The following is a 19977-nucleotide window of genomic DNA, read 5'->3' as shown; positions in this document are numbered from 1 at the left end:
ACCGTATTTAACAGATTCTAGGTAAGTCCTCCCAGGCATGCTGGGGAGCTTTTCTCCTGAGTGACTCTAGATACTGTTAATCTAGTTAACAATTAATATTAACAACTAATTACTGATGTAAATTTACCTGTATATTCACTCCCTCTAGCAAATTACCCAGGCTGCAAATGCTCTCCTGTGTGATTATTCATTTAAATTCTGCTATCCTACCCTGCCCTGTTAGCATGGCAGACACAAGAGGAGTAAGTGCAAAATTAGCGTGGACACAGGAAGTAGAAGTCTATTTCTTCCTGTTTGTCTTTCAAGCAGTCAGTTGAATATTTCTTTTTTTATTTTTTATTTAATTATTTTATTTTACAATTCAATTCAGTTCTACATGTCAGCCACGGATTCCCTTGTTCTCCCCTCTCCTGTCCCCCTCCCCTTCCCCCCAGCACCCTCCATTCCCACCTCCTCCAGGGCAAAGCCTCCCCGAGGACTGAGATCAACCTGGTAGACTCAGTCCAGGCATGTCCAGTCCCCTCCTCTCAGATTGAGCCAAGCGTCCCTGTATAAGTCCCAGGTTTCAAACAGCCAACTCATGCAATGAGCACAGGACCTGGTCCCACTGCCTGGATGCCTCCCAAACAGATCAAGCCAATCAACTGTCTCACCCATTCAGAGGGCCTGATCCAGTTGGGGGCCCCTCAGCCTTTGATTCATAGTTCATGTGTTTCCATTCGTTTGGCTGTTTGTCCCTGTGCTTTGTCCAACCTTGGTTTCAAGAATTCTCGCTCATATAAACCCTCCTCTTTCTCCCTAATTAGACTCCCGGAGCTCCACCTGGGGCCTAGCCATGGATCTCTGCATCCAGATTCCTCAGTCCTTGGATGGGGTTTCTGGCATGACAATTAGGGTGTTTGGCCATCCCATCACCAGAGTAGGTCAGTTCGGGCTGTCTCTCTACTATTGCCAGCAGTCTATTGTGGGGGTATCTTTGTGGATTTCTGCGGGCCTCTCTAGCACTTTGTTTCTTCCTTTTCTCGTGTGGTCTTCATTTACCATGGTCTCCTATTCCTTGTTCTCCCTCTCTGTTCTTGATCCAGCCAGTTGAATATTTCTTAATACTCCCCCCTTGCCTAGATTAAGCTTGGTCCACCCTGGAATTCCTAGTTTATCTGCTCAGGAGCAGTTTTCTGCTCGTCTCCTCAAACGTAAAAAGAGCATATGAAACTCTGAAAAAGCTATTCTAAAAAAGATTCATAATCTCATTACCAATATAAAGTTATTCCAAATTCAGTCTTCACTTTATCAGAATGAACTCATTGTATGTGTGGTTTCACCCACAGAGAAATGAAGTGTGTGTTCCCTGCCTGACAAGGTTCATATGTAATTCTCTTAAAAATGGAATGTTTTGGGTTGTTTTTTTTTTTTTTTTGAGACCTGGACTGGATATGTGGCCTGAAATTCTCATCTTCTTGCCTCAGCCTCCCAAGTGCCGCAGTTACAAGCGTGACATACCATGCCCAGCAATAATGTGCAATCCAGACTTCAAACCCCTTTAGTGAGAACGCACTTCAGAATATTTTCTTCTTTAGCCGTTAATGACCAAAGTAAGCGAGTCTAGCTTGTGTTTGTTCTCCTGTCTCATAGTTTTACTCAGAGACACTGCAGGATGAACCAGTTTAGTCTGTGCCTTCTAACTTCTCCGCTCTCTGCATAGGCAGCTTAAATAAACGTAGTGGTCACCCAGTGTGTGGCCTTTGACCTGCACATGAGGTTTCCGACCAGCAGGGGGCGTGGAAACGCTAGAGCTCTGGTGCGAACGGCCAGGGGGCGTGGCTTCTGCATCCTTGACGGACAGCTAAGGAAGGATGCAGGCGAGGATGAGGTAATAGCAGGCAGAACGAGGAGGGCGTGGGGTTGATCGTGCGTGTGTGTGTGTGTGTAGTGTGTGTGTGTTTGTGTGTGTGCGCGCGAGTGTGAGTGTGTCCGTGCGTGCGCGAGCCGGAGAGAAATGCGAGCCTTGGAGCTCGCACCGCGGACACGGCCGGCTCTGCGCTGAAAACAGAAAGACAGACAAAAGTTCCATTTTTAAAGAGACTGCAAAGTTAAGGCCCGGCCGTGGCCGCTGGGGTCGGGATGGCGCGCTTGCTCTCGGCACACGGGGACTAGGGAAGCGTCCGCGGGCGCGAGCTCGCCCTGGCGCACTGCCGGGGAGGGGCGACTCCTTCTGGAAATCACTGAGCGGAGCCGCAGGGAGGGGGAGCTGTGCCCCCGCGGTCGCTACGCTCCGCACGGAGAGAGGGCGGAGGGCGTGACCGTGCAGCGCGATCCACGCGGGCGCCCGCGGAGCCCCAGGCGCAACTGGTGCGAGGCGGGTGCAGCGTCGCTCGGGCCGCGCGCCCCCGGGTGGCTTTGCAAGGCGGGGCGGCGAGTGCGCAGGGCCGGGCCTTTGCATGAAGCCGCTGGACCCTTCGGAGCAGCGGCAGCAGCGGCGGAGCCCGGCGGCACGCGGTCGGAGGCGGCGGCCCCGGGGTCCGCGTCCCGGTGCCTGCGCGGCTGCGGACTCCCCCATGGGCCGCAGCTGAGGCTGCCCGCGGCGGCGGGGCGTGGGGCGGGGGGCGCGGTCCAGGCCCGGAGGCGGCGGCGCCCGAGGAAGCGCAGGAGGCCGGGCCCGGGAGGCGGGCAGCGCCGCGCCACTCCCCGGGCTCGCCATGCTCCTGGCCTCGGCCGTGGTGGTGTGGGAATGGCTGAACGAGCACGGCCGCTGGCGTCCCTACAGCCCGGCCGTGAGTCACCACATCGAGGCGGTGGTGCGCGCGGGTCCCCGAGCTGGGGGCAGCGTGGTACTGGGCCAGGTGGACAGCCGGCTCGCGCCCTACATCATCGACCTGCAGTCCATGAACCAGTTCCGCCAAGACACGGGTGAGCCGCCCACATCCCTTGTCTATCCCGGGAGCTACCGCCCTCGTGGTCGTGGGTCGTGGGCAGTTTCTCTTACTGGTGTCAGCGATCGGTGTTGAGGGCAGGTGCTTCCCTTCCCTAGATGCTCTCAGGATCCCATGACCACCTCCAAATAAATGTCCTTCCAAGTAGTTGATCCAAGTGTCTTGACTGTGCAAACCCAGCTGCAGCCTAGCAGCAGGAGACCCCCTTTCTGTCCCTAGTAGCCCTTTGTGCAAGAACTCTAGGACTTTGCAGCCCCCAAGCAATGCTTAGCAAGCAAGACATTGTGGAAGCCTCTTGGCTGCTCACACCTTGGCTGACCCTGCTTTGTCTCAGGCACCCTTGGGGCTACCACATGTCCCTTTTAACCTTACTGTCTCTGGCTCTCTTCTATGGACCTAGCTTTCCCACTGCCTGCTCCTGGGTGCAAGACTTGGGGAACAGAGGGATTCCCCTGGCTTAATTACAGTCAGTCTAGTGTGTGGAAGTGCAGGGACATTACTGGGAAGAGAGAATGGAGCCAGGGGTTCCAGGGCTGGAACACCCTGGATGTGGTGGCATCCACAGATGCCTCTACTTGTATCCTCCAAGCACTGAAGCAACAGGCCAGAGCAGATGGAGAGAGGAGGGGGAAGGACGGGGCTCTGGAATGCCTGCCAGGGAAGCTGCTCCCTTTGTCCATGGAGGAGGGGGGAGGGAGGAGGAAGGCTAAGAAGAAACTGTCCCTGGGTTTTTTTTCTTAAAGCAGCACACAAGGGTCACTGCGGCCTCCCCAGGCACGAAACTCTTGTCTTTATATAAAAACCAAGTTGCCAGCGAGACCACTCCAAGCCTCCCAGATGTGCGGCCCTTGTGGCTCCTGGCCAGAGCTGCAGAAGTTAGAGTGTGGCTTGGGAGCCACTGGAGAGAGAAGGAAAGCACTTGCTCTCTCCTCTGGGTCCAGTGTGTTCAAGTTTAACAGGTGACTTGGGATAAGTTTGTGTCTCCAGAGAGTAATCTTTTCAGTTGAGGGTCATTTCTGGAATTCTGGGCTGGCCTTTCCCAAGGGTGTAACTGCAGAGCCCGGAGAAGCAGGTGTGGTGGGGAGGGGGAAGAGGGTGTGTGGAGGAGGGCCCTGTGGCCCAGGGAACAGCTGCTGGACAGGTCCTCTGAACGGCCTAGGAAAACCCTCGCATCCTGTGTGCTAATTGGAATTGTCATGGGAAAGAAGTCTATTCCTTCCTCTTGTAATCTGTAGTCATAACTCTGAACAACCGCTTTGCCAAGAACTGTATGACCCTGGCCAATGGAGGAAAACTTTTTTTTGGGGAAAAAAAAAAATTCCAGAAGTTTTAGCATCTGGCGGGCTTGAGCCTTGATGGAGAAAGCAGGGAGGAGGAGCTAAGAGGAAGAGAATAAAGAGGAATGAAGGGAAGTAGGGGAAGAGGATGAAATGTTGCCCGAGACTAGGAATATAAGATGCTGTTGTGCATTTGAGTACAGGATGTGGAAGTAAGGAGTGGAGCGAGCGAGCGAGCGAGGCCTCAGATGGAGGGCGAGCATGTGTGGGGTGTGTGTGTGGAGGAAGCAGCTGAGCTGTGGAGGTGGGATCAGCAGACCACCTGACAGGGAGTTCCAGGCCTGCTCAAAATAAAACAGCAAGTTTAGCTCTTCTATTTCAGACTAAGTCTGCGCAGCATATGGAGAGCCATTCTAGCAATGGGCAGCCCCCAACCCTGCCCCACTGTTAGGACGTCAGAGGGTTCAGCTGCATTTGGAGCTATTTAAGATGGACGTAGAACTAGGAGCAGTCATGACCTAGACGATGCTCTTGACAAAAGTGAAGTTCTAGAGAACCAGGAGTGAATGACAGTGTCTCCTCCCAGGGTCTGTCCGAGGGCGGCTGTTCTCCGGGCAGTAACCTGTTGTCTGGTGGTTATAGCAGATCACTCAGCACTGGAGCGTCTTCTGGTTTATGTCTGAGGCTGAGAAATAGCAAAGATCCTCGGCAAAACTCTGCCACTGAACTGTTTCTTCTGCCTCTGCCTTTTAAAAAATATGATCTAGGTCTTTGTTTCAGGCTGGCCTCAAACTGGCCAAACTGCCTCCCAAGTGCAGGTATTGATTACAGACGTGCCCTCCTCCTCCAGCCTGAATCCTTTTAAAGATTGCCTCGTGGGTGTCACGTCCACGCAACTTTGGCTTCATCCCTTTCCTGGATCAAGAACGCTTTCCTAGGCACCTCTCTCTTCCATGTCAAGTGCTGGGCTGGGATGCTGAAGGCATACATAAGGCTGATTTCCTAGAAAGGCTGGGCCTGCCAAGGAGCTTGTCAATGCAGATTAGAATCCCTTCATGTCAGCTCTGACCCCTTCTGCTCCCTTCCTCGTCCAGACAAGAACTCAGTTCCTCTCAATATAGACCATTGATGAGACTGTGACGTGGTAAGAACTTTAAGCCACCAGCTCCCAGGCAACCTCAGCCAAGCCCCGGCAATGTTTAATTAAATTACTCACTGTCCCCAAGCCACACTGTAAAGCTGGGAACCAGAAAAAAAAAATCCCTATAGAGACAGACAAGCTGCAAGTTCCCTGCCTAGAGGCAATTCCTCTCTCTTTGGTTGTCTTGTTTTATAGGCATTTGACATGAGAACTTTCTCTTCTCAGAGTTGCATGCCTGGATACCTAGGGAGCTTGGTCTCTTCATTCCTCAGAGCTCTTGACTGCATCCAGACTGTCTCCAGGGAGATGGCTGGGAGGTTGCAGACACCCATCTGCCTGCTTCTGTTTGCCCTGGGTTCTCCTTCCCCAGACTTTTGCAGACAGGAGCTGGTTTGCATTCTAGGCTACTTTTCTCTGGGCAGTTGGGCTGGAGAATATTTAAGGAGGGAGGAGGTTCGCGAGCCCAGTCTGTGTGCCTTAGTGGAGCCTCTCCATCCAAAGTCCTCTACTGCCATTTTCCTTTTCCTTTGCAGTGAGGCCTTCCCATAATGGTTCAGGTCTTTTCCCTTGTAGACTGAAGAGAAGCCTTCAGATCCCTTTCTTTTCCAGCATAGGCATCTGTAGGTGCATGGCCTGGACCCCCTGCACCAACAACAATGCTAATGAAAATAGATGGATGCAAGAGTAAAGTGTTTCCAGCTCAGAGTTTTTAGTACTATCCTGTCTCTTTTTATCCTCAATGTAAAGGGTCCAGTGCAGTGAGTGGGATTACAAGAGCTGACAAAATCTCTCCTATCGCTTCCTACCTCGTAGGGGCACAGGAATGGAGGAGGCAGACATTATGATTACCATGTGGATGCTTCAGTATAGAGGAGATGTGTCTATGACATGCCAAGCAAGTTCACAGGTGTCTTAATCGGTTTTCATAAGGATTATACGAAGACTAATTATTCCCATTTTGTAGAAAAAGGAACGAGCAGAAAGAACTTAAGTTGGTCAGGAGTTCAAGTTACTTTGTCAGTGACTGAGCTAAGAGTCCAGTGGAGTGTCCCATGTCTGCTTCCTGCATTTGTGAACTTTGTGGACTAATTTCATGTGCAGTGGCAGGAGTGTGGGGCCTATCGGGAATAGAGCATCCAAACATTTACCCTCATGGAGCTTTCTACACTGACGGTGAGGTGAAGTCGTGCTGGCCAGAGAAGCTGAGGATCTGACAGTGTAGACTAAAAACACAGGTCTGGGTTACATGTCAGAGAACTCAATCCGTGCCTGGAGCATTGTCTTCTAGTTCCCAAAAGACAAAACTTTTTTGATGCTTTTGAGTGCTGGTGTCTGAGGAGCTGGGAGAAAGCCATTTTTCCTTCTCTTCCTTCCTCTTTGGTTTGTGAACATCCTCTATGCCTGCCATATTGGAAACCTTCTCCTTGGGTCGTCACACCATAGTATAAGATGGAATTTCTCCAGACTGTCTAATCCATGGTCCTGATTCTAGAATAGAATCAGGCTAGACTATTCCAAATAGAGCAGTCTCTAGGAATACAATCTCACCTTCTCTCTTCTCCAAAATTTTTGGTTCTGAGGTTGTGTATTTTTAATGACTACTCTGTAGGGCTGAACTAAATTCAGTAACTTTGTCTCCAAAAGACTAGCTTATCTTTGCATTCCTCTGTTTGCTGCCACTTTGCAGTTTCCTCCTGGTCATCCTCAGGATTCTTTGACTCATTCTCTTATTGAGAGCCTGGGCAGCTAATATGTCCAGGATTGCAAAATGTGTAGCCCTTTGGTTGAAATTTTAATGTGCATGAAGAGAACTGGATTCCCAGACCAAGGCTCTTGGGTCTTGAGGTCATTGCTGGGGCCCTGGGGGTTATAAACAAATGGCCTTGAAACATCATTTTCAGAGAATCCAGCTGCCCATGCTCAAGTCCTTCCTAGTCCTCTCTGTAGGGTCTCCCCACCTCTCTTTTCGCTTTATCTAACATCCATCTGCCACTGTGAACTGATTAGCTTTGGTCTTGTCACTTATACTTAAAACCCTTCACTATCTCCTCCTTACTCAAAAACAATGCCATCACAGCTTGGTGTTCCAGACCTTCCATGCTCTAGCTCTAGGTTGGTCCTCTGTGTCTTATGTTTTCCCAGTAGTTCTGAGGTTTTCTCCACCCTACCTGTTCACATGGTTCCCCCTAAAAGGGATGCCCTTTCTTTCTATTTGACTATTGACGTTCTCTTTATCTTTCAAGTTTTACTTATCATCTGTTTCTTCAAAAGTTCTGCAAACCATCACCACTTCATGTATTAATCACTATTGATTGGGCCCCGCCCCCTCAGGCTCAATAAATGTCAGGCCTGTGGGACAGTGCTAGGGTAAACAGTTTATGCTTACTGTCACCAGATTGAGGATCTGGGAGGGAGGCAGGTCATCCTCTAACTAGCCACATAGATAAATGTGCAAACTGCACTTTGAGATCAGCGCTGTTAATTCGGAGGGGGGAACCTAGCATGGTGAAGGGTCCCAGAGTCAGAGAATAGCAACAGGAGAGACTGGAGGCCAGTGTGAAAGAAATGTGTGCAGAGTGTGTGTGGGGGGGGGGGGGGCGAGCTGTGGAGGTGGGTGAGGCCAGGGATTTGGATCCTGGCTGAAGAAAAAAAATTCTGGGAAGATTTAAGCAGAGAAGGGTCCAGTCATTTTCCCGACAACTTGCATTTCTTTGATATCCTTTGGCTCATTTTGCATCATAAACAACCACTCACACATTTGCCTTCTAACTCCTTTTGAGACTGCACTCGGCTTAAGAATGCTTGAGTTTTACATTCTCCATAGCAACTAATGGGATGCTGAGCAATATGCGATCAATGAGAAAAATATGATAGTAGCCAGAGTGTTCAATCAATCATGGCACAGTTTATGGTGCTTTTATAACTGCCAGACATTGCGTTGGGGAGTGGAATACAAAGAACCACACAGCTATATCCCTGCCCCCACTCAGCACCTAAAAGGAGGGTAAGCTTAGACATCTAAAAACAATCAGTCCAGTTCTGCACCTAAAACTTCCTGGGGCAGGGGCAGGGGTGAGGCTGGGACTAAAACATTTCAAAAATGGGTGAACAAGTGGCCTAAGAACCCAAAAGAGAATTTCAGTAAGTGAAAATGACAAGGAGTTGTAAGTGATAAGGTTGTGGTGTAGAGATGTGATACATAGTTAGGAGAATTAAGGGGTTCTGGACTTGACAGAAATAGTGGAAAATGCAAAGGATAGGAGAAGATAAACTAGGAACGTATGTATGGAGCCAGGGCATGGTCTAGAGAGTTCAGAGACAATGTTCAAACTTTTCCAGGATTGATAACTTTATTGTCTAAAACCAATTGCTCAAACAAACAAAAGATGTCTTATAAGTACAGTTGTAAGCACTAATGAAGTGCATTGCCCCTATTCCCTAGAGGGAATTTTCAAAAGTGTCATTAAACTCTCTGAACTTAATTTTCTTATCTGTAAAAGGTGTTTTATAGGATTGACATGGAAATTGTATAGAATGGGTATCTGTGAGCAACCAAGAGTAAAGACTGTGCAAATATTCTGGGGTGATGCATTTTTTTCTCTTCCTCTGTATCTCCCCCCTGAACACACACACACACACACACACACACACACACACACACACACACACACACGTGCACTGTGTCCTCTAACTGCACTTTTCCTATAACATCCAAGGGTGAACTACAATCACAATCACCATTTGATTGAGCCGTTGCTGTGTGGCAGGTTCCTGTTTGTAGTTTTATACTGGATTCTCCATTCAGTCTTCAAATCCACCTGTTAGAGCTGTGCCGAGACCTAAGAAAGGAGGAAAGAAGGCTTCCTCCCACTGCAGGAAGGGATGGAACCTCCTCTGTGGACCCTGGGCTTTGTTCCCCAGACTGCTGCTGAGGAAGGAAATGGAGGCTAACCCGGGCACTTCCCCCCTCCGTCCTGATACCCCAGGGCCCCCAACAGAGGTCCTGGCACTGAATAGAGAATTGTTCTGCTTCTCCCTTGTGCCTTTGAATGTTGATGTTTTGGGTTATTAAGGGGCTTGGAGATGGGGTGGGGAGTAGGTTATGACCCTGGCATAGGCCTGAATAACCATTGTTCCTTTCTTTCCCCCTTGAATGGGATTCTGTCCCAGTCATGGTGTCTCCCTCTGGGTTGGGGGAGGGGGCGGGTCAGAGGCCAGGAAAGGGGAGCCTTTTCCCACCACTTCCTCAGATAGAGCTTAAGCTGGCAGATGCAAGGACCCCCAGCAGCTCAGAGCCCTCTTCAGCCTTGAGCCTTGATGTTGATGCCATGAAATGAGTCCTGGTTGGAGACAGAATTTGGGACTAGGGTGGGGAGAGGAAAAAGAGGCAGCAATTCTGGAGTCCAGATCTCTTGTGGGCTTGCTGGGTCATCTGTGCTGTCCCATTATCTTGTTATCTCCCTAGCTCTTCCAAACCCACAGGGAGACCATTAAAATGAAGAGGATGCTATCTTTAGGAGGGTTGAGTTTCTTGGAAGAAAATCTTAGATAATTATGAAATGATTCTCGTGACCATTGAGAATGTTATTATTACTGATAAAAGACTTAATAGTGGGAAATGGGTGAGAGTTCTCTCAAGATGATGCCCCATCTCCCAATAACATATTTTCATCTTAATTTTTTTTTTTTACATTTATTTGTTTTGGCAGGGTAGAGGATGGGTTGAGCCGTGGCATGTGTGTGGAGGTCAGAGGGCAACTTGTGGGAGTTGGTTTTCTCCTTCCACCATGTGAGTCCTTGGGGCCAAATTCGGGTCATGAGGTTTAGAATCAAGTTCCCTTGCCCCCTGGGCCATCTCATCATCCCAATTCTTCCTTCTTTTTAATGTGCTCTGAAAGAGCTATGGTCAGCTTAATTGCCATAACCTCTGGCCTTTTCTTCTGGACTTGGATGGTTCTGTGTTCTTTTCCTCCATAGCCCTGAGTGCAGGGCTGTTCAGAGAGGCAGAGATGGCCTATGAGCACTTCTCTGTGTGAGGTCATTTCTCTGCCAAGTGAGAGTTACCAGACATGTGAATTCCTATGCATTGACTATATAACCACCCTTAGTGTTTGCTTACCAAAACTCCCAGGGAGTAGTTACCCTATTTCTCTGAGCAAGAGTTGATGGAGTATCCTCATTAGCTGGAAGGTGAATCGATTGGTGTGCAATCAATTGATGTGTTCTGCTGCTTGGCAATGCTTCCCATGCCCTCCACGGGCCTTCATCTGCTTCTACTCTGGAGAGGTTGTAGACTCCCGAAGGAGTCTTACTCAAAACCCTGCTAGGCAGCCCAGGGCTGACCACACAGTAGGACTGTTGTGATGTTTACCTGTGAATCTAATACAAATCAGTGGCATTCTCTACCAGCTCTGATCCCTCTTCTGCCTTACTTTGACAGGGACCCTACGACCAGTCCGCCGCAGCTACTACGACCCATCCTCAGCCCCTGGGAAGGGTGTGGTGTGGGAGTGGGAGAACGACAATGGTTCCTGGACGCCCTATGACATGGAAGTGGGTATCACCATCCAGCATGCCTATGAGAAGCAGCACCCCTGGATCGACCTCACTTCCATTGGCTTCAGCTACATCATTGACTTCAGCACCATGGGCCAGATCAACAGGCAGACCCAACGCCAGCGCCGGGTCCGCCGCCGACTAGACCTCATCTACCCGATGGTCACAGGCACTATGCCTAAGGCTCAGTCCTGGCCAGTCAGTCCTGGCACGGCCACCTCCCCACCTGCACCACCCTGTTCCTGTCCACAATGTGTTTTGGTGATGAGTGTCAAGGCGGCTGTGGTCCACGGAAGCACTGGGCCCCTTCAGCCTCCAGGAACACGCAAGAACATGGCTCCCTCTGGAGTGGGCAAGCTGCCCCCGCCCCCGGGCCCTGGGGCAAAGCCACTAGACACTGCAGGCACCATCCGGGGCCCAGGGAAGTCTGCCCCATCACAGGTGATCCGGAGACAAGTCTCTAATACACCAGCTGGGGCGACTATAGGCTCCCCCGCCAGCCCACAAGGAAACGACAGGAAGACTGGAAGGGTGGCACTGGCCACTTTGAATCGGTCCAACCTGCAGCGACTGGCCATTGCCCAGTCCCGGGTGCTGATTGCCTCGGGGTAGGTGTTCCCATGGCTTCCGCAGAGCAATGACCCACCTCAGAGATAGCACATGACTCACCTCTGGGTCAGACAGCTAGAGGGGGCTGGCTAAGGCAGGCATACCTCCTCTCCTTAAGGCTGAGCTGAGTGTGGACAGGGAGGGATTTCACATTGGGGTACCAAGGGGTCTGGATATGACTGAGGTTTTGCTTCTTAGTTGGCATGTGATCTGAGGCAAGACCCGCACAGGAAGCTCTGACTTCATCATTAGCAAACGCTGCAGACATACCCATGTTACAACCCAAGTGAGGACAGATGACCATGCTAGGAAGTCTTAGTTAGCATTGGTTGAATTTCCACTGTTTCTGGTTTAATGGTTTTACCATCTCGTTTATAATCTTTAAAATGACTCTGGAGACATTATCTCATTTCATGGATAAAGAAAATCAGGTATGTTATAGGAGTCCGGTCTTACCCATTCCCTACCAGACATTTATCTCAGTACAGGCATACAGTAGGTACCAAGCATGGATTGCTTCTTCCATGCCCCATCTTAACATTCTTAGGACATGCTGGTGCTGTTGGAGGTGCGATTATTGATTCTTATGTTCTTGATATCCCTCATCCACCAAATAGGAGTGCCCGGGCCCTGCAGCCTTTGCCTGACATGCTGGCTTCTTGTCAACCCATCACCCCCAACTGCCCTCCTTTTGTCCCCAGAGGTCTGGCCCTGCTGCTGCCCTGTACCCCAAATGGTTGAGATGGCGTTAGAGCTGGAATGGGTCCCTAGACTGAAAACCCAGGCTGCCCCGAGGCAGTGCCGTAGATGCTCAGCTGGGTCTGCAAACATCTTAGCACAGGGAAAGGAAATGAAAGAAGGGATGCAGCTGGAGGGGAGCACTAGGCTGGAACAGCCTCTGTTCCTACCTCTCATTTGTATAAGCCCTGGGATCTTTGCAAGGGTCAGTCCTTTTGTGTCAAATGATGATTCCAAGTTTATATAACCTGTTCATGGGAACACTGAAAAAACCTCCATGGATAGAGTTGACTCCTTGACAAGTCCCAGATGTGCTTGCCCATATTGTCCCATTGATTTTGCTGATGTATTTTAGGGATGGGCACTTTGCTAAGATTTATCTTTCCTTGGAGGGTCACCCAGCTCATGTGGTGCAGACAAGTTGGGACACAAGATTTTGTCCACTGTTCCACCTTTGTTTTGACTAAAGCCTCAGTGACGGTGAAGGCAGCTTATCATGCAAGTCAGAGGCATGGTACGCTCATGACTTCCTCCATGGTGAAGTGTGGAACAGGGGAAGAGGGGCCTGGATCCTGCTGCTCCTCTGCTCCTCTACCCTGGATCACAGCAGAGTTCCAGGGTTATTGCTGGCACACAAGAGGAGCCCTTGATTGCTGGGCTTGAACCCAAGTTCCTTGCTGTGCCACTTGGAGTGAGATTGGCATCCTCTGTCTTCAGTGTTCTTAGCTGTTGAGTAGCGTTGTAATGGAGTTTCAGTTCTAGGGCTGCCACACGGGTTCAGTGAGGCCTTCGGTTTAGAGACGACATGGAATCCAGTGAGCGTTAGCTATGGATGACGCTGTATCTAACGGTTATACACTTGTGTTGTTACTGCACTGAAGACAAAGCTGAACTGATCCAGGTTGCACCTCATTTCTGTCCCCTCGACAAATGCCCCAGTGACCCTGTGCCATCACGGAGACAGATGCCCCTTGAACCGCAGTGAGTCCGAGGAAGTCAACAGGCTTCGTTTCTCTCCTTTATTCCTCTCCTAAGCTGGAGGAAGGAGTGGGGCAGTGCGCTTTCAAAGGGGCTATAGAAATGAGTCGCTTTTGCGCTGTCTTCCTGAAAGGGAGCCTCCTCCCACCTCTGTCTGTCTTCCAGCCCTTTCTTCTCACCTTTTCCCACCTCCCACACCCCTCTGCCATCTCTTCCAGCTTTTCTTGGCCACTAATGAGCATGTGTCGCCCCCTTTGTCTGGCGTCACCATCAACCTTCTGTCATTGCACAGCCAGTCCCATCCTCTCTGCCCGTGACCTCTTCGGGCAACTTTCCCACAGGAAAAGAAAAAAAAAAAAGAAGATCAGGCAATGTGGGATGAAGAGAAAGTCTTGGCAGGGAACAAAAGATGCAGTGAATTATTCAGACACAAGCAGGAGGTTCTTAAAAGGGGTAGGGAGGTCTGTGGAGGGCAGTGATCACCCCTCTCCCCCAGAGTCCAGGTTTCTGTACCTCCAGCTAGGCATGGTTGTTGGTTGCCTTAGAGACAAGGCCATTGTCCTTCATGGGGCTTCCTGGGTTGGTGAATAACTCAGAAACACCAGCTTTCTCACCATGGGGTCTGCAGGGATATCCCTCGCCTCATTCAGGCCCCTTCCCTTTGCTGTGTTAGCGCCTCTCTTTCCTCAGTTTTATGTCATCAATGGAAATAAAAAACTTTGACCCTCCCATAACTGGTAGCAGCCCAAGAGGATGGGGGAAGGGCTGTCTTCTGATTGGCCAGCACATGACTAGGTCCAAAGGCTTTGGCTGAGTTGCCTGGAGGATGTGAGAAGCAGGCTTGTGATTGGACTGCTGTTTCCTAGAAGGAGGGGCTCATGCTCAGATAGCTGAGGCCCCAAGGGCAGAGGACAGGTTTTCTGGGGTTTTCATTTTAACCTGGAACTGTGGGGGAAGGGTAGGCAGGTGTTGCCTGCTCACAGTCCCGAGCTCTGCAGGGCTTTCAACTCTGCCCTTTATACCTGATACCCTGTGCTCAAGAATGTGAGAAAACTGGATTATTAAAGCAGGAAGTGGCAGAAATCAAGTCCTTCGACAATTGGAAAATAAAAGTGTAAACAGTTGCCCAAATTTGCACAAGGCTCCGCTGTTTACCAACTACTTGACCTAGATGCTACAGCCTCACAGGGACCCCAAGGGAGCAGACATTTATCAGGTCTTGTTTACAGCTGGGGTAAAGGCAGGCAGATGTGGTCACAGAATACAGAGGAGCTGGCCAGCACCGCCAAAGGCAAAGCAGGCTGAGTGCAGATGGGCCAGGCACTTTCCATTTCTCCCTCCGTGTTGGGTGTCTGGGAAAGCACACAGCCCTGGACTGCACTGAGTTCCACTGCTGCCCACAGACTAGGGACCACAGGGCCCCCTTCCTGACCCACAGGGGCAGGGTGGTCCCACCGGTTGACCCCAATCTTCCTAAGTGTCCAGGGGTTCCATAAGCGGACCTCCCCTATATCTCTCTAGACCCCCACACTCCACAATTCTTGGGCTGCTCTGAGGGCTGGAGTATTTCCTGGTTGACCAGATAGCATGTGGAAACCTGCCAGTCCAGTTTGTGGGAACAAAGGTGGCCTTTGTCACTCAGATCACAGTATGTTATCAGCTGAAGAGGGGGCTGTGGAGAGGGTGAAAGGGGCAGGTGCAAGGCTGCTCTGCTCATGCTGTGTCCCCCCCCTGGGGGGCGGGGCAGGGAACATACCACAGGAGGCAGACTCTTCAAGCCTTTTCAGGTAGAGTCTGGAAGGTGAATCTGCCCTGGAGGGGGTCCAGGGCCTCTGAGTCACCTTCCCCTCAAGTAGTTTTATGGGAAATTGCCAAGGGGATACGTTCTAGCCCCACACCATTGAGGCAGTTGGCCGACTTCATATTATTTGCAGTGTTTGGTCGTTTACAGAACCCGGAATCAAGACTGCTCCTTTTTCCTTGGTCTGGTGACTCTTATTTAAAGACATCTTTTTCCCTGCCCACATCCGGTCTTGCTTTATTCAGGGAGCAGTTCAGAAAGAAAAGTAGCCTTTTGGTTTGGCCAGATAGATAAACATAACATCCTTTTATGAGCTTCATGGCTTCTGTGGCCATGGAAAGGCAAGAGAGGAGTTGCATCATACTGGGCCTCTGTGGGGCAGAGAGACCTGGTTCTTGGGTCTCTCTTCTGTCCTGATGGTGGCTTTGTTCGTTACAGCATGGGGCAGTGGAGAGCTTGGCATCATGGGAGGCACAGTGGAAGGACCCTGGAGCTGGATACTATGTTGGACTCTTAGTTGCAATCTTGACCTCATCCTAACCTCTGTGTGCCCCAACGCCATTACCCATGCAGTGAGATTGACAATGGAACCTCTTACATAGATTGTTGGGAGGATGGGGTGGGTTTATCTGTTGTGGGCAGTTATGGTCGCCCCCTAGCCAGATCTGAGTTCTGTGAATCAAAACCCATAGAGTAAGAGCCATGGGGTGTCATGTTCACAGTTGCACCCCCAACATTAAGCATAATTGTCCCAACATGGGTTCAACAAGTTCTTCTCAAATAGATAAATAAATAAATACTGACTTCTGCCTTCCCAGCACAGCCCTAGCCCAGCTGGATTCTCAGGCTGCCTTGCTCCCAGGCATCTATCACTAGCCCCACTGGCTTCTCCAAGCCAGCTGTGGAAGCCCGGGGAGAAGAAGCCTGGAATGGCACAAGTCCCATCTCTACGTGTCCTGTATTTTCTCTGTTGGTGCTTTCGCTGTGGGCGGCCTTGCCTTTCCCAGGCAGCTGTGTGGGCTCCTCTCCAGAGCTGGGGAGGACAGGGAGGGGAGGAGATTCGGCTTGTGTTTATAAGTTTCTGGGACAAGGAGAAGTGACAGCTGTTCAAGCAGTGGTTTCCAAGTACTGGACCAGGGATTGCAACATCTCCATTCTGAGAAGCTTGGGGGACGCGGGGGGCGGGGTGCTGGGGGGGGGATGCAGATTCCTGTGGTGCATGAATTTGTGGGAAGGGTTATGACTCTGATCTTGGCTAAAGACCTGTGTTTTAGCCAACGCTAAGGGAGTGTAGGTGGAAATGGGCAGTGACTTGGAAGAACATCTTAGGTAGAAGAAACAACATTTATAAAGGGGCTTAGGCAGGTGCTAGGACCAGCAAGAACAGAGAGTAAAAAGTGCTGAGAAGAGACTGGCGGTGGATTAAGGAAATTAGGGCGGAGGTACTGGTGGATCATGCAGGGCCAGGAGCCCTTGCTTTGACTGGACCCATTCTGCATTCTCAGGTTCTGAGTGGAGGGTGTTGTGACCTGAGTTCAGTTTTGAACCTCTTCCCTCCCACTGATGTGTTAAGAACCTACTGCACGTTGGTAGGTTTAAACATGGGTTCATTTTGTTCCGTTTGTCAAAGCCATATTACATGTGTCCTTTCCTTCCACAGGGTTCCCACTGTGCCTGTGAAAAACTTGAATGGGTCCAGCCCTGTCAACCCTGCCTTGGCAGGTAAGAACTAACTAACCTGGGCTGGACTGGCTTAGGCTAAAAAATCAGTCGTGGACTAGCTGATGAACACTTACTTATAAAGAGGAGAGAATGTGGGTGCTAACTGAAGAAAATGAGATCTTAGGAGTTGAACAGGAAGGCTTGGGGTGGTGCTAAAAGCTGAGCATGTCAGGGGGCTTGGGAGATAACTCGTGTAATAAAGTGTCTGACAGGCAAGCACGGCGGCAAAAGTTCTATCCCAGAATCCCTGTTTAAAAAAGAAAAGAAAAGAAAAACAGTTTGAGAACAATGATGGGTGCGTATAATCCCACTGCTTGAGAGGCAGAGATAGGCAGATTCCTGGAGGTTTCTGGCCACCAGTTTCCTGGGGAGGTCCAGGCCACTGATACCTTGACTCAAAACACAAGGTGACCCTCTAAGGTTCAAGGAACATCATGGAGGAGAGGGTGAGAAGAACGTAAGATGTGAAAGATGGGGATATGGGCTGTAAAGTTCCACCTTGTCAGTATAATACAGACGGTTTAATCATGATCTTACATTGGCTGTGGCGGCCTACACCGGGCCTAGAGAAGAATGTCATTGGTCAGGCATGGACTGGGAGGGGCCTCAGAGGGCCCTGTGTGTCCCTATTGAACTGATGGCTACTGATAGATTCTGAGAGAAGGAAGAGTCGTTGCCTTCACTTATGGGTCCCACCAAGCTCTAACAGCCACTTCCATACCCATGGTCATACACAAGTCCCCGGTCAAAATTAATGATTCACAAAACAGAAAGGCACGAATGTGGAACAGAGACTTTTAGATAAAGGGAGAAGGATTTAACAGGGTAAGAGATAGAGCAAAAGTATGTTTAATTAATAGTTTTTTGTTTGTTTGTTTGTTTTGTTTTTTTTTTTGTGTGTGTGTGGGGGGGTGTTTTTTTAAGTGAGGTGGTTAGCTTCTGAGGAACAACTTCCAAAGCTGTCTTCTGGCTTCATCCACCCATGCACCCAAGCATGCCACTGCATATGTGTGTGTGTGTGTAGAGAATGCATGCATGAATTAGGAGAACTGTCTGTGGAGAGGAGGAGAGTGGGCATGTGGGAGGGAGGCAGTCTTGGGAGCACATTCTTCAGCCCCTCCTCACCCCTGCCCTGCCCCTTCCAGGAATCACCGGGATCCTCATGAGTGCAGCGGGATTGCCTGTGTGCCTCACTCGGCCACCAAAGTTGGTCCTCCACCCACCCCCTGTCAGCAAGAGTGAAATAAAGTCCATCCCAGGGGTGTCCAACACAAGCCGCAAGACCACCAAAAAGCAGGCCAAGAAAGGTACAGGCCTCTTCTTCTGATTAGATCTCTGGAGTGAAAGGCTGGGTCTCCGGCCCCGGCTCTGCCTGCACCGCGGTCAAAGCCGTGGCTTACTCCCCTGGGCTGTCACTTCCCCGTCTGCTAGGCAGGCCTCACTCATAGATTTTGATGAGTCTACCAGAGTGGTTTGGGTGTGGGTCAGAAAGAACTACCCGGAAACACATAAACACACAAGCCTACAGTGGCAGAGGCATCCCAGTGTTAAGTGCTGTGCAAGGACAACGTGTCAGGAGAGAAACGGAACTGGTGTCAGAACAGACGCCGCGAACCAAGAGGTCCTGACTTTGTCACGAGCGCGTTGGGTGCAGCTTCTGCTTTGCCGTCTTTGTAGTGCCCGTGACCAGCAGGTATGTCCTGGAATGTGCCCATGGCGACCGGAAAGCCAGCACTGGACCGCTGGCCCCATGAACTCTGTACCTGTCCGTCATCGAGCGACTAAGGGAAAGGTTGCCTCCCCTGACCCCAGAGACTCTGGGTTGGCTGCTTCTGTGACTGATTGTCCAGCTAGCTGCTGTTGGTTAGGAAAGGACCGGCTGCTTCCTCCCCAGCCTTCATCTTACAAACGTCTCATGGAATTGGAGTCAGAATGTGTGTGTGTAGCACTTAGCCCAGGGTCTGGCAATAGGTAATAGGCTCTCAATTAATAGACGCCTGATTCTTTCGAGAGAAGCAGGGCATTAGGAGGGAAGGGCCTGCATCTCCGCGTTTGGCTGCTGTCCGCTAAACTTCCTCAAACCCATGTCCTACTTTTCCTGTCTGTTTCAATTTCCCTGCTTCAGTGAACTCACATGCCTTGTTCTTCGCCCAGTGGGTCAGGCAGGGGTTTAGACTTCTGCCCTCTTCCTGGCACTATTAATAGCGCATACTGTCTCCTTATCTGGCAGAGTGCGATCGGGCTGTGCATCCATCAGCTAGTTAGTCGTCAAAGCACCCGCTGCAGTAGGTACTACCAATGCGTCCTTATTGTATGGGTAAGAAAACAGCTTGGAGAAGTCAGGGTTGCAGCCCACAATTCCATGGGTCTTTTTAAGCTCTGTAGCTTCTTATAAACCCATGTGAACCTATCCTATGCCTTCGGGTTAGCTTACTTCCCAAGGATCCAGCTCCGGAAGATCCTTGATTCCTCTGGCTCTTAGGATGCTTCCCACAGCCTTCCCCTTTCCCCACTGCTGGACTGCATCTGCTGGCGGCGGCAGCTTTATCTAAAGCCAGGGAGGATTGTCCTGAAACGGGGGTCACAACTTCCTGCTTTCCCACAAAAATAATTTGACTGTGACACCATGTCACAAAGCTGAGCTAGGGCTTAACGAGTTGTAAAAGGAATGCAGACCGACCGACCGACCGGCCGGTGTTGTGGAGCGGGCCAAAGTGTTTTCATTTCTATTTTCTCAAGGGATCGTGTAGGCAAGTCTAGGCTCTTGGATTATCAGGAGGAGAAACTCAGTTTATCACAGGTAAAATGCAGGTTTGCTGAAATAGACAGACATGTCAGAGAGTGGACTGCAAGAGGTCAAGGCAGACAGGAGCATCCCATCCTTCCTCAGGCCGCTATGATTGATCTGGGAGAAGTTCTATTCTCATTCATGCCCCTTAAATCATTGCCATATAATTTGACCTCCTTTTCGTGTGTGTGTGTGTGTGTGTGTGTGTGTGTGTGTGTGTGTGTGTGTGTGCGTGCACGTAAGTATGCACGTGGAGACCCCAAAGGTCATCCTCAGCATTGTTCCTTAGATGCCATCTACCTTGTTTTTTGAGACAGGGTCTCATTTGCTTGGGGCTTGCCAGTTACTCTGGAGTGGCTGTCAGCAAACCCCAGAGATCTGTCTGTCTTCAGTTCCCTATCTCTGGAATTATAAGCATGCTCCACCGCACTGGCTTT

The 19977-nt window shown here is 50.4% G+C and overlaps 1 protein-coding gene across 2 annotated transcripts in view; it reads left to right on the top strand.

Annotated features, from left to right (window-relative positions):
• The first annotated feature begins 1805 nt into the window (after positions 1–1805).
• The window catches only part of Dtx4 (deltex E3 ubiquitin ligase 4), a 33894-nt gene continuing 15722 nt past the window's right edge, over positions 1806–19977 (top strand). The window contains exons 1-4 of one of the 2 annotated variants that reach the window (XM_037204979.1): positions 1806–1870; positions 10789–11512; positions 16691–16752; positions 17898–18059. In XM_037204979.1, the coding sequence (XP_037060874.1) occupies positions 10896–11512; positions 16691–16752; positions 17898–18059 (841 nt within the window). In that variant the 5' untranslated portion in view covers positions 1806–1870; positions 10789–10895. Of the gene's footprint in view, positions 1871–2680; positions 2908–10788; positions 11513–16690; positions 16753–17897; positions 18060–19977 lie in introns of those variants that run through there. The other variant, XM_028884212.2, reaches the window with a different exon arrangement.

Source organism: Peromyscus leucopus, chromosome 1 (assembly GCF_004664715.2).
Source record: "Peromyscus leucopus breed LL Stock chromosome 1, UCI_PerLeu_2.1, whole genome shotgun sequence".
NCBI classification, from domain to species: domain Eukaryota; kingdom Metazoa; phylum Chordata; class Mammalia; order Rodentia; family Cricetidae; genus Peromyscus; species Peromyscus leucopus.
The sequence above is the reverse complement of the archived record's forward strand: the minus strand, read 5'-3'. Positions and strand labels throughout refer to the sequence as shown.